Raw genomic sequence first — 16,704 nt, 5'->3', positions numbered from 1 at the left:
TGAGTTTGTGGAGACTAGGGTTTTTGTAGAGTATTATCGAAACTCCCATTGATTAGCATAACTGAGGTGGTGAAAAATTTCTCCAAAGGGTTGCAGCGTTGAGAGGGGAAGATATTTTCAGTCTTTCTCATTGAGCTTCATATCAGCGTTCATGGAGGTTGACTATATTCAGATTATTGTTCATATGGCCTCTTTCGGGTGTTGTTTCTTTGTGGGTATTTGAGCATTCATCTTGGGAGGCCTTAGCAATTATTTTGGAATATTTTGGAGGAGCTATTAGCTTGCTGATAATTAATTCCAGGGGTCTGATATACTGCTTCTAGGACATCGTTGGTTTGGAGGCATCCTTTGGTTATGGGTATTTGGGGAATCAATTTCTATTGACTTGGAAATCATTTCTATACCAATTTGGAGACCTTTTATTGCTGCATTTATTTATTATTGACATTCATATCAGAACAAGGGCGAATTTGGGAAAATGGTCAATTTGGCAAGAGGAGAGCATAAAGTATATTGATATTGCTTGCTTCTTCATCCTCGCTCCTAGGTGCTTCATCCAGGTTCACTTTGCATTGTTTACATTGAGATTTCAGTTATGTATGCATGAGTTATTGGGTTGGCATTAGTACTCAGAAATTTCTGAATAATAGTCTATTGTAAGCCAAGATTCTTGGCCATTGTTCAAGTGTTTTGTACTCGGTTATTTGCTTTCAATATTAAGGAGGAATAAGGTAGCATTCAGCCCATATGTTCTTACTTCAAAGAATTAGTTGCATGCCAATTGTTTGTGAAAATGTCTCTTGGCTGTAGGTGCACGTTTTTATTTGAAAGCAATCAGATTTTAGTAACAACAGGTTTAAGGGTTGAAGGACAACTGTTTGACAATATTTCTTGAGCCTATCTTCAACATTTTGAAGCCATTATCAACAAGGGATATTACTGGGTGTTATGACTAGAAGAAGACTTGTTGCAGAAGAGGTTTGTTTGATTTCTAAGATTGAACCTAAGACTGTTGCTGAAGCTTGTAAAGATGAAAATTGGATAAAGGCTATGGAAAAAGAACTGAATCACATTGAAAAGAATAACACTTGGGAACTTGTGCTAGACCTAAAGACAAAAATGTGATTGGTACTAAATGGGTATTCAGAAATAAATTGAGTGAAGCCGGTGAAGTTGTTAGAAACAAAGCTAGATTGGTTTGCAAAGGATACTCACAACAGGAAGGTATTGATTATTAGGAGACTTTTCCTCCAGTAGCCAAACTTGAAGCTATTAGATTGTTGCTTGCATATGCTGCTTTCAAAGATTTCAAGGTGTATCAGATGGATGTCGAGTCAACTTTTTTGAATGGTGAACTTGAGGAAGAGGTTTACATTGAGCAACCGAATGGATTTTCTCTATCAGATGAAGGAGACATGGTATGCAAACTAAAGAAAGCTCTTTATGGATTGAAATAAGCCCCTAAAGCCTGGTATGCTAGATTGGATAAGTATTTACTGAAATTGGGATTCACTAAAGGTACTTCTAATAGTAATTTGTACTTCAAGATTGAGAATGATAATATTCTGATTGTTGAAGTCTTTGTTGATGAAATCATTTTTGGAGGTGATGATGATTTGAGTATGAAGTTTGTCGGTGATATGCAAAAAGAATTTGAAATGTCTATGATAGGTGAGATGAAATTCTTCTTGGGATTGCAAATTGCACAGATTGGTAAAGGCATTTTTATATTTCAAGATAAGTATGTTAAAGAATTGTTGAAGAAGTTTGGGTTAGATGACTCCAAACCGGTTGGAACTCCTATGGTGACTGGTTGTAAATTGTCTAAGAATGATGAATCTTTGAAGGCTAATCAGACATTGTATAGATCTATGGTTGGTGGATTACTTTATTTGACTCAGAGTAGACCTGACATTATGCATGCTATGTGCATGATTGCTAGATATCAAGTTGATCCGAAGGAAAGTCATGTGACTGCTATAAAGAGGATATTCAGATATTTGAAAGGAATTGTTGATTATGGTTTATGGTATCCGAAGAATGACGATTTCATGTTGTGTTCTTATAATGATGCAGATTGGGTAGGTGATGTTGATGACCGGAAGAGTACCTCCGGTGGTACATTCTTTTTGGGAAAGAAGTTGGTTTCATGGGCAAGTAAGAAACAAGATTCAGTTTCCCTATCTACTGTTGAAGCTGAGTTTATTTTTGCTGCCACTAACTGTACTTAGATAGTTTGGATGAAACAAATGTTGAAGGATATCCGAGTTGTGTATGATGAACCTACTGTTATTTACTGTGACAATTCTAGTACTATTAACATGTCTAAGAATCTGGTGCAACATTCAAAGACTAAGCATATATCTATCAAGCATCATTTCTTGAGGGAGAAGGTCAGTGGGAAGGAAGTGAAATTGGAATATGTATCTACTACTGAGCAAATTGCAGATATCTTTACTAAGCCTTTGCTTGCAGAAACAATCTGTTATCTGAGAGACAAGCTAGGGGTTTCTACTCCTCCTGATGAGAACTAAGTGCATTGAGTTGCATCAGTCTGGTGGACTTTATGGTCTTTTCTTATCTGGGTTGATGAGATGGTGCTGCTACTCAGCAGGAGTAGTCAATATGTGTTTCAGTTGGTTTTTTATGCCTTTTTCTATTGTCCATAGCAGGAGAGTTTTCTATTCTGTCATGTTTTGGGGAGAGATGCTTTTTGAGTCTTTGGCATTGTTGTCAAAGGGGGAGAGATGCATGTGAAAAACTCTTTTCTATCTTTAGTATGCATATTCTTAGGGGGAGTTGTTGAATTTGATTTCTTTCTTTGCATTGATTGTTTTTCACATCCATATGTTGCCATCAATCCCAAAGGGGAAGATTGTTGGATATTGTTGCTGCTAGGATATGTTGTTGTCATTGATGTCAACATATTCTTGTGTTTTGTTGATCCGGTGATTGCAGATTTGTTTAGTGGGACTATGATTCTGTATTGAAGTATTTCTAGTATCCATGTATCATTTTTGAATGGTTTCAGTGATTTGAAAGATTGATTGATCTTATTATTTGATCTAGTTTATGGTTTGGTTATTCTGATCGATGTTTTATAGAGTGTAGTATTTCCTCTGATATATTCCGATGAGATCAAATTATGAGATGCGGTTTTGGGATATTATTTTAAATGTGCATATGTATCTTCATTTCAGATGGTTCGTGATTTGGTGCTCTGGAAGTTATCTTTCTTTGTGACAGTTGTTGCTATTTGTGTGTTCCCGAGTTTCAGATGTTGATAGATGAAGATTTGATAAGTGGTGTTGGTGCGGCTATTACAGATGATTCTAACGTGCTTGCTAGTGTTTCCTAATTATGTCCTATTTGTTTTGATGATCCGCATTGATCGTTGTGCATGGTTTTGGTGTTCTCTTTATCCGGTGGTGTTCTTCATGTTATGTGAAACCTATTTTGAGGTGTAGCGTGTTGCGGTTGTTCGTGGAGATGATTTTGGTGGTGTTGCGTATTTGGGCATTTGATTTGGGTCCATGTTATGTAATCTATGTCATAATATTGGTCCGATGGTTGATCTTTGTATCGAGTGTTGAGTTTTTGTAATTAAGTCTTTTTGGGTTGAGCTAACCTTGTCACAAAGTTGATGATCGGTATATATAGATGCATTATTCATGTATTTTTGGTATCGGTGAAGGTCTGCATTATCAGAAGAGATTGTTTATGCAAGAAGAGCGAATCTATCTTTCGGTGATGAGTTTGAGAAGAGATTGAGGTGTTGCAGAGCAGACATATGTGCTTAACCAGAACTGTCATCAGGTATTTGTAGATGCTACTTCTTCAGTTCATTTGTTTCAGGATTGTTGTTCGAATATTTTGTAAGTCAGTGAGACTTCCGTGTAAGGTAGTGAACCTTCCCTAAGGATTGTAGCCTTCCGGGTTATTGTATCTTGACTAGTGAGCTCTAGGTAGTGAGTCTGAATGCAAGTGCATTCCCATTGTAATTATTTCACATACTACTACAGAGTATCATTTCATTGTGGAAAGGATCCCACCATGGTTTTTCCCTTAACCGGGTTTTCCACATCAAAATTTTGGTGTTATGTGTTGTGGTGATAATGTGCATATCTTTCTTATTGCTGTAGTTGATTAGATTTGGATTAAGGTTAATTTTGTGTTTTCTGTGAAAACTGATTCACCGCCACCCCCCACCCCCCTCCTCTTAGTTTTCCTCCATTGTTGTTGCTGTTACCTATTTTTCACTTCTAGCTAAAAAATAGGTTAGGTTATGCTTGTTTTTACAAAATGGAACAAAGTACATATTACTTCTTCTATATTGCATTCCAACTGCACTAAGGAAGAATCAACTAAAGATTACATTTCAATACTTATAATTTGTAACAGCAAAAGAGAGAGACATCTCATCCAAAAAAGGAAGTATTTTATTGATAATCAAACACATGCGTCTCACACAATGAGCCGTGAGACTAGCTATACACAACTGGTGTAAGAAAGAGATACATAGGCATGTATACATGAGTATAAAATAAAAAGAGCATGTTGAGAGTGGAACCAGTCATTGCCTGAATGACTGGTACGGTTGGAATAGCCCTGATGTTGCCTCTGTATTGCTGCTTCGTCCTTGTCTATGTCTGCCTCCCTTCTAGTATCTGCAAAAGATTGAAGTATACAATGCATTAGAACATTTTGTTCTAAGCAATGGCTGATTACATTCCTAACATGTATACTAATGCATGCATGTATATGTAAATCTTAGATTACATCAGATGCATATAATCAGCATCACAGAGGAATCTCAAAAAGGGAAATATCAGATCAAAAGAAATCAAGAAAATCATTATACATAGGCATATTATTTCTAACAATATTTGCTTCATGTGCAGCTACAGATCTGATCATGTTCATTTTTAGTATGTGGGGTAAATGGGCTCCCACAAGGGTTGAGCCCAGCATGCTTATAATTGTATCAATCAAACATTCATCATTCATGACAGTAAGTTGATTCTTACACTATTACAAAGCAGTAGTATCTATTCAATGCAACTACAATGAATAAAAGCAGTGATGAGTATTTTCAAGGGCAGCATGTACAATGAGAAGCTTTCAGATGTCATCCTTAGGAGTTTTGGCAAATAAGGAGTAGATAAAATGAGTTTTAGAGCTATACTTATTTAAGAATGGAAAGGATTGAAAAAATACAATCTTCAAGCTTAAAAATGAGCCTCACAAGCAGTAAAGCTAATGAAGAAAGTAGCAGTAGCTAATGGTTTTGAAAATCTTTTGGATCTTAAATTGCTGTCATAATAAAGAGGGACGCACCATTTACAAGTAAAGGTTACAGCGTTCATGTGGTGAGAATGACAAGCCCATGGTCAAAGTGCAATCATGTAAGTTCAATCATGATGTAACAGTCTAAAACAATAGCTATTTGGCAACAATTTATCCTTATTAAAAGGAGATACACTATTTTGAAAGGCAGTTAAGTCAAGTAGAGCAAGTGTTGATGGGTGCTGCTAGGTATCGATCTCCAGGGTTCGAAGAACCTTTAAGGGCTCCCTTATGGGCGGCGTACTGCCCTACCCCTTCTTTTGTTGAATCCAGGGTTCACATGTTCCCCACATGCGGTGCATCAACATGAAGAGGTGTTGTGGCTTCACTCATTCCATCAACACTAAACCGAGCGAGAATAAAGGAGACAGGAAGTCAGAAAGCTATAAACGAACTCACTCCTTGCGATCTCCACCCATCCTTCCCAATATAGTTGACAAACCGCACCTTCGGCCATGGTCAAAGTGCAATCATATAAGTTCAATCATGATGTAACAGTCTAAAACAATAGCTATTTGGCAACAATTTATCCTTATTAAAAGGAGATACACATGATAGTAGTGCACTCAATGAACATTACGTAAGACATGGCGGCCTTGACATTCAAAACATCAATGACAATCTACAGAAAATACAGAAGCAAAGGAGTCATGGCTTGCACAATGATATCACTGATTTCTTAGCAGCATCTTCAAAGTCTACGATTATGAGAAGACATCCCCAAATCTGAACATAAAGAGCTGTAGCAGGGTATCTCAGAGAGACAATCAAAGCACAACAAGCACCATGGAAAGCAGCCCTTTACCTGCTTGGTTTAGCTATGCTTGAGAGCAAGCAATATGTTGAAGCAATTAGCCTTCTTAATAAGGCAATGGAGCTGAGAAAAGTGGAAAAACTTAATGATTATTTTGTATATAGTAGGGATGCACTAGCCAAAGCACAATATGAAGAATGGGAACATGCTTCCACCCTTCGGATACAAAGGCAACAAGAATTGAGGGAAATTTGTGAAAGGGCTATAAAATTAGATCATGATGAGGTTGTTAAAAATTTAGAATTAGCATCAGGAAAGTCCAACGACAGTGTTATTGTTATAGATGATGAGACTCATCATGAAGACATACATAAATTTTTAGTTCGAAGAGCTCAAGCACAAGAACATCAGCAAAGGATTAGGAGGTCCAAAAAGAGCAGAGTATTTGAGTACGATGTATATGGAAAGATGTCACACTCTTTCTGAAGTGTTTGATAAGGCAGCTCGGTGTGATATACCATCAAAGCTTATGATCAGTCCCAAACCAAAAAAAATGAAGGTTATGGCCAAAAGTCTAAGCTCCACGATAGCCCTCAAATGGAAAGCAATCGGCTATTAGCAGTTGATAAATTTGCAAATTTCATTGGAAATGGCTAACATTTTTGAAGATATTCCTTCTTATTTTTTTTACAATTAGTATTTTCGGAAATATTAAGGAATAGTCAAAGCTTCGAAATCCAAGTGGGCAACCTTTATGAGATGAACATACCTAAAGCAGCCATTAATGGCGGAAAGACCTGCAGTTTTTTTTTGTTCTTAGAGGACAGCCTCGACGCATATCACACAGAAAATCAACAATGGCGGTACCCCTAATATGCATGGAGATCATAAAATCGTCCAGAAATAGAGAAAAAATCATGCCCAACTTATTTTTTTTGGCAAAGAGTATGCAGAAATCAGGCCACAAGAGCCCCAGTATGTGCCCAAAATCGGCAAGGGTGAAGGTCTAGACAGTCATGCCAACACCCGTTAATGGTGGAATCTGCAGGAAATCGTTGCAAATACCCCTTCTTTTTGCCCAAACCCTAGCACAGCGGCACCCAGAAGTTTCCAGCAAAGGAAAAGTATCGAATGAAGGAGGAATGAAGAGTTTTAGGGTTTCAATTACCCTATATGCATCGGTGATTACATTGGCATTTTTTATTTTTTTTTGTCTTTGTTTTATTTTTTCTTTCTCCTCTCTAATAGCCTCGTGGAAATGCCTAAAGGGATCATATTATTCCCCTTTACATCTTTATTAAGTGATTATGTTAATATCACTTAATAATTGTTTTGTAATACTCATATTTATTAAGTGATATTAACATAATGTCTTAATAAATATGTCCAATAGAGTTTTAGGCATGGTTTGTAAAATGGAAGATAATAATTCATTAAAGTATTTTAAATCTATTTACATAAATAAATATTTGTTTCATTTCATTTTTGTATTTAAAGGTCATCAAATTTAATAAATGTAGTAAGGAAAATATTTATTTAAAGTGATTAATTTAAAACACTTCATTAAATATATTTTCTTATTACATTTATTGATTTAATAAATAGAAATAATAAAATTACTTATTAAAGTGATTTACATTATTAATCACTTTAAATAAATAACATTATTATCTTTATTTTATTAAATCTTGACTTTAAATATTAAAAGGGAAATTAACCAAATATTCAATTAAGTAATAGATTTTAAAATCACTTTATAAGATTATTTTTCATTTTTATTTCATAAAGTCAAAAGGGAGATATTTTTTGCATTAATGAAGGCTTGCAGGCCTGTCAATGATATTTTGGGGCCATTTATGGTGCTTTTAAGAGCTTTTATGGTTGCAACATGGGTTGGCTTGACTTTTGGCCCAACTTTTTCCCTTTCAAACCTGTTTCAGGTCTTTTAAAGTGGGTTTTTTTGTGTTGCTCGCCCAAGAAGAGGTGGATTATATTATTCATTATCTACTTTTTGGATGTAATGTCCCTACTAGTTAGAGATCACTATCCTGCAAAACAATTTGTTAGAATACAATAGACATATATATATATATATATATATATATATATATATATATAATCTAAATTGCAATCTAACTTTAAAATACTTAATTAACATAATCACAATTCTCATCTAATAAAAAGGATACGAATGCCATACGAAAGTATGTCCTTAGGCGGTTGTGAAGCTCGCCTTCTTGTAACCCATCTTGGTTCCAAGCCCTCCAGGAAGTCGAAGGTGAATTCGACCCCTGTCTTGAATGTAATTTCTTACATCCAAGCCCTCCAAGAAATCGAAGGTTAATTTGATTCCTCTCTTGGGTGTAATCTTACATCCAAGCCATCCAAGGAAGACCCTATGTCCATTCCTTGCCTTGGGTGATGTATCCCATCATCCAAGTCCTCAGAGGGGACTGGCTGGATCCATCTTTTCTTGGTTGAACTTAATCAATCAAGCCATACATATGCATATCAATGTTCAGTATATATACTGCCCTAGGGATTATCATAATCCCTCCCTTAGACTAAGGGAGTTTCCTCCCTATAGCCTCCATCATGTGATTACATTTATAATACATTTTTGCATTTTATTACTATTTTCCTATTCCAGAATCCACATGTACATATTTCTGATTTAACATGTATTCCCCAACATATATAAAAATGATCATTAACCAGTATTCACATTTATTCCTTAACATATATTCCTACTATTCATTGATATGTATTTACTACTTATGTTTATATATATTAACTATTCATTATGTTCATTTTAATATATATATTAAATATTATTACCTATATCTTTTGATTAATACATTCTATGACCTCTTACTTGTTTGCACCCGCAGTCTGATCTCCAATCTGTATTGACGCAGTCCTCTTTTCTTCCCGCCTTCTCTCCTTTTCTCTCCCCCTTTTCCAAATGGATGGGATGTCTTTATATATGGTAGGATAGAATGTTCTAAGAGACACGTCTCTTGTCTCTTGGCAATTGTTGATTATTGCCCCCCCTTCAACGTTGCCTTATCTATCCTTAATTTCTCATTGGGAGACAGATCAATCATCAAACGATCGTTGCCATAAGATATCAAAAAGAATACCAACAACCTTCCAATACCTCCAACAAGTACGCACTGAAGGGAGATCTAATATCCACACCTCATTATTGCTATCCGAGAGAACATTAATTACCATCCTATAAGAGGGAGTTCGAATAAACAATACCGATGAAGGGAACTGATCATTTCATTGGTTAATTATTTACAATACGATTTTATCAACTCTGATCGAACAATGATTAAATAATAATTGACAAATGATCATCAATTAGTAGCTTGTGGTAAGGGTGCAATGGATGTAAGAGCTATTATTATGATTACCTCTTCATTGGCTATGTCTTTGCCTTAACAGATCGGCTAGTATTAAGTCTCTAATATAATCGCATCCTTTCATGTATTGATAAATCATGGGTGTGTGTGTGATAAATCATTTTATCACACCATTCCATTATTAAACTTATCGGGCTTGCCCCTTGATGTTTGACTTGTCTAAATAATCGCTGTAATATCTTTACTATAATAAGTTGCTGACGTGCCCTTTTAAACTACTACGTGCAAACACATGGATCATTGTTCTTAATCGCTGAGCTTTATTAATGTTTGATCTTAATCATTGGTACTTTATAATACACGGAGCTTTCTCAAAGGTAGGTCCTATTACTGATTGTTCATTCATTGATAGTTTGTGATTACATTGAGGATATAAGTGCTGATCATTACAACTTAATGTTATAATATCAATTAGTTGAAAGAGATGAAAAATCAGTAGTTAAAACTATTTAATTTGTATTAGTTTTATCAACTTTTACATTACTGAATATCACTGTCTATTGTGAGGGAACAATCTCTGACAACAACAGTTTATTTATATTTGATTTAATAATAATCTTTATTAACCATAGAGTCATCTTTAATGAGACTATCGTAATTGTTTTTTTTCTTCCTATGTCTTTGTATGAGTTCCTTGATGCCTTATATTATATATAAAGGAGTTTTCCTTTAGTTGTTCGGTTCTAGAGTTCTAGTATCTAGATAGGGATGTTGCACTTGTTTATGGTTAAGAATAAATTATGATTATAATTTATAATATATAAATTATGTTTATAATATAATATTAATTTATTTTTATTTGAATATTTTCGGAATATTATTAAATATTAATTAAATAACACATTCAATAAAAATTCAAATAGTAATTCGTTGTTATTATTATATTAATTAATAATAATAATTACTTCATTTAGGATATATATAATGATCAAGGAGGGGACATGACATTGGAAAGCATATATACTACCTTCTTTCTTCATTGTAAGGGTTCTTGATTATTCATCTTTTGGCAGACTGTAATTTCAAAGTTCTTTCTACAAAAGGGAATGTTTTTGTAACACTTTTTCAGGAGTAAGAGAGCATTGTAACAACTTTGAGCAGTAATAAGCAGTCCATGCCTTCCCATATTCTTTTGTTATTATGAGTCCTTGGTGTTAATGCAGGTTTTTGTGACATTCTTGTCCTTAAAACTGTGTTTTCATGTGGGTATCTTATGCAGGAGCATAATTATTTGCAGGGTATAAGCTGTGAGTGGAATAACAGTCTTAGGTTGTGAGAAGTGTTTTTCTCCTCTAAGGACTGTGATTTTAGCCTTCTTATAAATTATTTATGCAAGGGTTATAATTTACTGGGTTGTTCAGGTGAGTATTATTGTTGTCATACTGTTTGTTGTTTGTTGTTCCTTCTCAAGATACTCAGTTTGGTGCATCACTTGTTAGGCAGTAGGTTCATTTTTCATGTTTTCCTTCTCTTTTCTCAACAAAAATCATTAGGATAGTCAGAATTAGGTGATAACCAGTTAAGAACCAGCTTTCTCTGGAGGTTCACTCCAAGTTTTAGGCAACCAACAGGCCTAGGAGAGTTCCCATGTGTCACAAGCCTACTGAGTTAAGAGCTTAGCAAACAGGGGTGCAGGTTCAAGTGATAACAGTTGCCAACATGGAGTTTTATATCCAACATGGCCTTGATCAAGACTATTGTAACAACTTCTATGATATTAAGCGGGCTTTGAATTCCATAGGCTTGAGTAATTTCTCATGTTTTAGTGCTTATTTTCTTTCCTTCTTAAATAAGTTGATATAGTCAAGGATATGGTGTCAAATTGTAATGTCCCCATTTTTTGTGAGCATTAGTTTTCAGAATGACTAGCCTCTCTTTTTGACCCTCATAGGCTAATGAGTGTGGATAGAGGGTCTTTTGAGGCAAAGGCTTGGTTAATGGAGGCTCTTGTCTTCTCCAGAATTCAGTATGTTTTAGTTTGGTCTTCGTTTGGCTCAGACTGGACTTCGTTTGGGCTTCGTTTCATCTACTTACTATTTATAGTAAGCCAGGAGACGATCGAGAAGGACCCTTTCTATTTTTACCAAGAGCATCTGATCATATGGTGATTAGCAGTGTTGACTCCCATTTCAGATGGTATGGCTAAATAATAAGTATTTTGGGAGTTATTAATATTTTAGTGGCCAAATTAATATTAAATCATTAAATGGCTTATTATAAAGTTATAATTTAACTTTATAATTTCACTTAAAGTTGAGGGTCAAGTCATCATCGAAAGGGGGCCATTATTACAATTAATTATGGGGTCCAATATTAATGAGAAAAAAAAATGATTTCCTAAGTTTAAATGTAATAACATTTTAAATGTGATTTAAAAATGCTTTTTGGAGGAAATCGAACTTCATGAGGGAATATAAGGCTTTGCAAAAGAAATTGAACTCATTATGTTATTTGATTTCTTTCAACGTGATTTTGGAGAGCGTTGGGATTTGGAGAGACCAAAGGTTTTTCAGAGCTTTTTGGCATTGGAGTGCGTAGCTACTTCATTGTAACAGCAATCTGAGGGTGTGAAATATTCATTTGAAGTTTCTCTATAGTTGGCTTCATCTAGGAGTCAAGTTTGTGCTGCTTGAAGGACTGTTCATAGGGTTATTTATCAGATTTGGTGATCATATCATTGTAGTGATTGGAAATATTAAAAAAATCATTGATTACTAGCATTTTGTCAGCATATACAGCAGCAAATAACAGTAAGAGTTTCAGAAAAGGGCTGCCACATGAAGAGGGTTCGATTTCCATGAAGGAAGCTGCAATAAATTTCGAACTCACCAAGGAAGGGTACGACCAGCATTGGGAAAGGCATCAATATCAAGGGCACAAATAAATTCTATCGATTCTTGGAGATTTTGAGCATCTAGTTATTGCTTTTTGCCAGGAGTTTGAAGAGAAGAAAACTGATCATAAAATCGGGTATGCATGTGAATGATGATATTATGAAAATTTATAAATAAGAAAATTAATAATGTTTCCTGCCCTTATTCTTATGTGATCGATTTAGTTTCAATTTTCAGAAGTTTACATTGTTATTATATGCATTGCTTTTTGTATCAAAAACACAAAAAAATTACAAAACATCAAAGATCCAAACAAAAATAATACCAGCATCAGCAGTTAGAACCAGCAGGGTTCTTACACAAATTAATTATATCATTGTCCTTGTAAGGAAGGCCACAATTCATTCAATGTGCATACACCATCTGATTATGAAGACGTTGAGGTTAATATTTTTTAAGATGGAGAGAACACCAACTTCAATATTACTAACTGCTACAAACATAGAACATGCTACCAGCAGATTATTATTTTTCTCTCCTCCTTTTACATACAACCATTTTTTTCTGTTAAAAAAACCACTTGATTTATTCCAGAAAACTAATTTTAATGATTCATTTGTAAGGGAGCACCAATTCTTTGCCTTCTTCCACTTTTTGGGTTGAAATTGTTGTGATTCTTCCAACTTGAACAATGGCGATAGAACTGTTGTATTGTCATGTCTCTGGATCTAATGATGATGCCCAGGTTATCCAAAGCCATTGGAATAAACTTGTCTTTCTGGGCCTTAACACAGATGAAGAGTATCATTTGTATCCATCTGAATCTGATGAATGATTATGAGTTCTATTGAGCAGTTTTAAAACAATCCCAGCAGAACAGTGTCTCCAGACACATCCAAAATGTTTAGGTTTTCTGCTTTCTTTGTGATCTTATCAATTTCATAAATATGCTTCAATGCCTTCTGGAGCCACCACAACATCAAATTTGGTGGCCATGAGAAGCTTAAAAAAATAGATGGAGAAGATAGACTTCATGCTTAAAAACTTCTATTCTTGCCTTGGCACTTGTGCCAGTAAGTCAACAAACTCAAAGATGCTTCTACATCATAATTTATCTTTGTTGATCGAGAATTTTGGTTGTCCTTTTTGAATGTTCAACATAAAAGTTCCTATGTTCTATAAAACAAGACAGATAAAATTGTTCATGTATGGTTCTATTTGATTATTTCTTGTTTTGGTCTATTTTTAGCTTAGCTGATTTAAAATGGTTGATTACAGTTGGCGGTTGATTACTATTTCTAGCTTTTGTTTGGGAAAATTTTACATTGTCCAATCAACAATTACTTGCAGGAACTGGATCTGGTTATGATGAGTATTCAAACATTACTTTGGAAAAGTCAATAATTCTAAATCCAGGAAAGAATACATTGGATCTATTAAGCATAACTGTTGGCCTAGAGGTTGAACTCTTTACTTCTTCGTGCTATAGTGTAAATTAAGTATCAAAAATCAAAATTCATCATATCTTTACAATAAGCCTTTATTGTCATACACTATTCTAAAATACTAATTGTTTCGTACATTGTTTTTGGAAGAACTTTGGTGGATTCTACGATGCAATAGGTGCCGGAATTACAGGCCCAATTACTTTAAAGGGCTTGAAAAATGGTACACAAGATCTTTCAATGCAAGAATGGACATATCAGGTTTGTCTGAAACTTAATTCCTATATAAATAGTAACTGCCATGTATTGTCCAGTTTATGATGTCTTTCTAATTAGATAGAAAGAAGAAAACTATGGTGATTGTATATTATTTATTTTTTCTATATTTTCTACTGTTGAATTTTTTACGTTTCTTGGCTTTAATGACCATCATTGAAGGTCTAGTTTAATATATCTGACTGATTCCACCTAATTTATTATCAGAAGGCATTTCAGTCACATGTAGAAAATTCAAAATAGAGATAAGTTAATAATATTCATCAATATTTATAAAGTGATCTCCTTGGATTTCCTAATGCTTATTCTTATGATTTTTTTCAAATTGTAGATTGGATTAGAAGGTGAGCAACTTGGCTTGTATCTCAGAAATGACATAAAAAATACAAATTGGAATTCAGGACCAAATCCACCAAAAAATCAGAGTATGATATGGTACAAGGTGAGCAACAATTTCATTTTGAACATTGCACTTTTCTCATTATGACGAATTCACAAGAATTGGTCTGATTTGAAATATGTATAGGTAACCATTATCACTTCTATGTCAGGCAACAACTAATGAATGCAATCTATTGTCAACTTTCTTTGTGTGAAATCATATGTAACTTTTTACATATAATTTTGTAAAGTAAAGGGCCTGTTTTAATAAATGATAATATTTAAAATATTGAAGAGGATAAGTTAAAAAAAAGCCGTTGAATTGATATACAAGAAATTTTTATTAATTAACTAGAACCAAGTATGTTGTATACCTTTGATTCCACTCTTGGTCTACTATCTATGTTAATGAAATGCTTGCCATTGGAAATCTTTGCAATGGTTTTCAGTTCTACCACCGCTTTTGGGCTAATGCATATATATAATATATTTTTATAAGGAATAACCACTTATTCATGTTACTTCTGCCGTTAAATTGCAGACTGAATTTGAAGCTCCAGATGGAAATAATCCAGTGGCTTTGGACCTTGTTAGCATGGGCAAGGGTCATGCCTGGGTAAATGGACATAGTATTGGACGTTATTGGCCTGCCTTCCTTTCTCCAGAAAATGGTTGCAATACTACATGTGACTACAGAGGAAGTTATGATCAATACAAATGTGTGAAAAATTGTGGCCAGCCTTCTCAAAAGCTGTAAGAAATATTAATATGGTTATTCTCTTATGCCTGAATTGTATATGTTCAGAATAGACGAGCATTTTACTGCTTATTCTGACAAAAATCTTAAATTGCAGATATCATGTTCCTCGCTCATGGATTCAGCCCACTGGAAATGTATTGGTGTTATTGGAGGAAATTGGTGGTGACCCAACTAAAATAACATTTCTTACTAGGTCTGTAGAGTCTCTTTGTGCACGAGTATCAGAATCATTTCCTTCACCGATTGATTCATGGGAAATGATCATGAAGGATGGATTGAGTTCAAATAAACCAGAACTTAGTCTTCACTGTCCAGAAGGTCAGCTTATCTCATCCATAAAGTTTGCCAGCTTTGGAACTCCACAAGGACAGTGTGGAAACTTCGAACATGGCGAGTGCAATGCGATAGACACACGATCCATCATTGAAGAGGTTTGAGTTGTTCCCGCAGTATCTCACTTTTTTCAGCCATAAATTTTGGGATGTTCACTTTTGTTTTAATCTCAGAATAACTATTTTCTATTCAATAATCCAGTTGTCAGAAAAAACATTAAGTTGGAAAAAGAAAAATTCACGATGATTTCTTTGTGTTTCTAATTCGTTTGATTTGCAGATATGTATTGGAAGGAGAAGTTGCTCAGTTCCAGTTTCAGTAAAAAGACTGGGAGATCCTTGTCCTGGCATGGATAAAACTCTTGCAGTGCAAGCCATCTGCAACTAATTTGAAGCGGCCTTTACATCATCAGTGATATACTTTGTAGGCAATATTCAACAAAACCTACGTAGTGCATAATGAGATAGAAACAGTTGAAGTACACCTATAAATTAGGTGGTGAGATTTCTTGCCAATTCATCAAGGAAGACTCAAAGTTAAAATGTTTTAATTACCAAGGAATACAAATTCCTTTTTTCTCCTACTTTGCATCGAATGTCTTGCGTTTATCGTCAGGATCATGGGTTACTGGGTATTATCCAGAACTGTCGATTATCTTGTTTCTGAAAACAGTTGTTAAGAGGCTGCCCAAATATTAAAGGTTATTCCTTGCTAAGAGATTTAGTATATATTTGTAATGAAATGAATACCACTGCATTTATGTGCTAGAGTAATTAACACATGTAACCTAGATATTTAGAAACTAAATGAGATGGATAGAGGTATTTGGCTTTAGAATCAATAATGAAACAATGTTGTTATGTCGTGTAGATGTCATTATTTGAAAATGAATGCACTTAGTATGTGGATTGTCTATATATTTGTGGTTCAATCTTGAATTATTTTCGTTTGATCTCAATCTGCATGGATTCATTTTCATGTATGGAAGTGAATTGTGAGGTGAGGCAGAAAAATGATTTGATTAAATATTACAATAGAAAACTTGCTTGCCTAGATCTTTGATAGTTGATGCATATATAGGTATTGTGGTGTCTCTAAGATAGCTGGGGAATTTATCAAATCATGAGGGTTAAGCTCTTTCAGG

The 16,704-nt window shown here is 34.6% G+C and overlaps 1 protein-coding gene across 1 annotated transcript in view; it reads left to right on the top strand.

The window, feature by feature from the left end:
• The window catches only part of LOC131078139 (beta-galactosidase 8), a 299,360-nt gene extending 282,954 nt beyond the window's left edge, over positions 1 to 16,406 (top strand). Inside the window, exons 14-19 of the mRNA XM_058015811.2 lie at positions 13,716 to 13,825; positions 13,961 to 14,071; positions 14,418 to 14,528; positions 15,009 to 15,220; positions 15,322 to 15,658; positions 15,840 to 16,406. Coding sequence (XP_057871794.2) covers positions 13,716 to 13,825; positions 13,961 to 14,071; positions 14,418 to 14,528; positions 15,009 to 15,220; positions 15,322 to 15,658; positions 15,840 to 15,947 — 989 coding nt within the window. The 3' untranslated portion in view covers positions 15,948 to 16,406. The remainder of the gene's footprint in view (positions 1 to 13,715; positions 13,826 to 13,960; positions 14,072 to 14,417; positions 14,529 to 15,008; positions 15,221 to 15,321; positions 15,659 to 15,839) is intronic.
• The last annotated feature ends 298 nt before the right edge of the window (positions 16,407 to 16,704 follow it).

This window comes from Cryptomeria japonica, chromosome 7, assembly GCF_030272615.1.
Source record: "Cryptomeria japonica chromosome 7, Sugi_1.0, whole genome shotgun sequence".
Lineage (NCBI taxonomy): Eukaryota > Viridiplantae > Streptophyta > Pinopsida > Cupressales > Cupressaceae > Cryptomeria > Cryptomeria japonica.
This window is presented reverse-complemented; position numbering and strand designations above follow the sequence as displayed.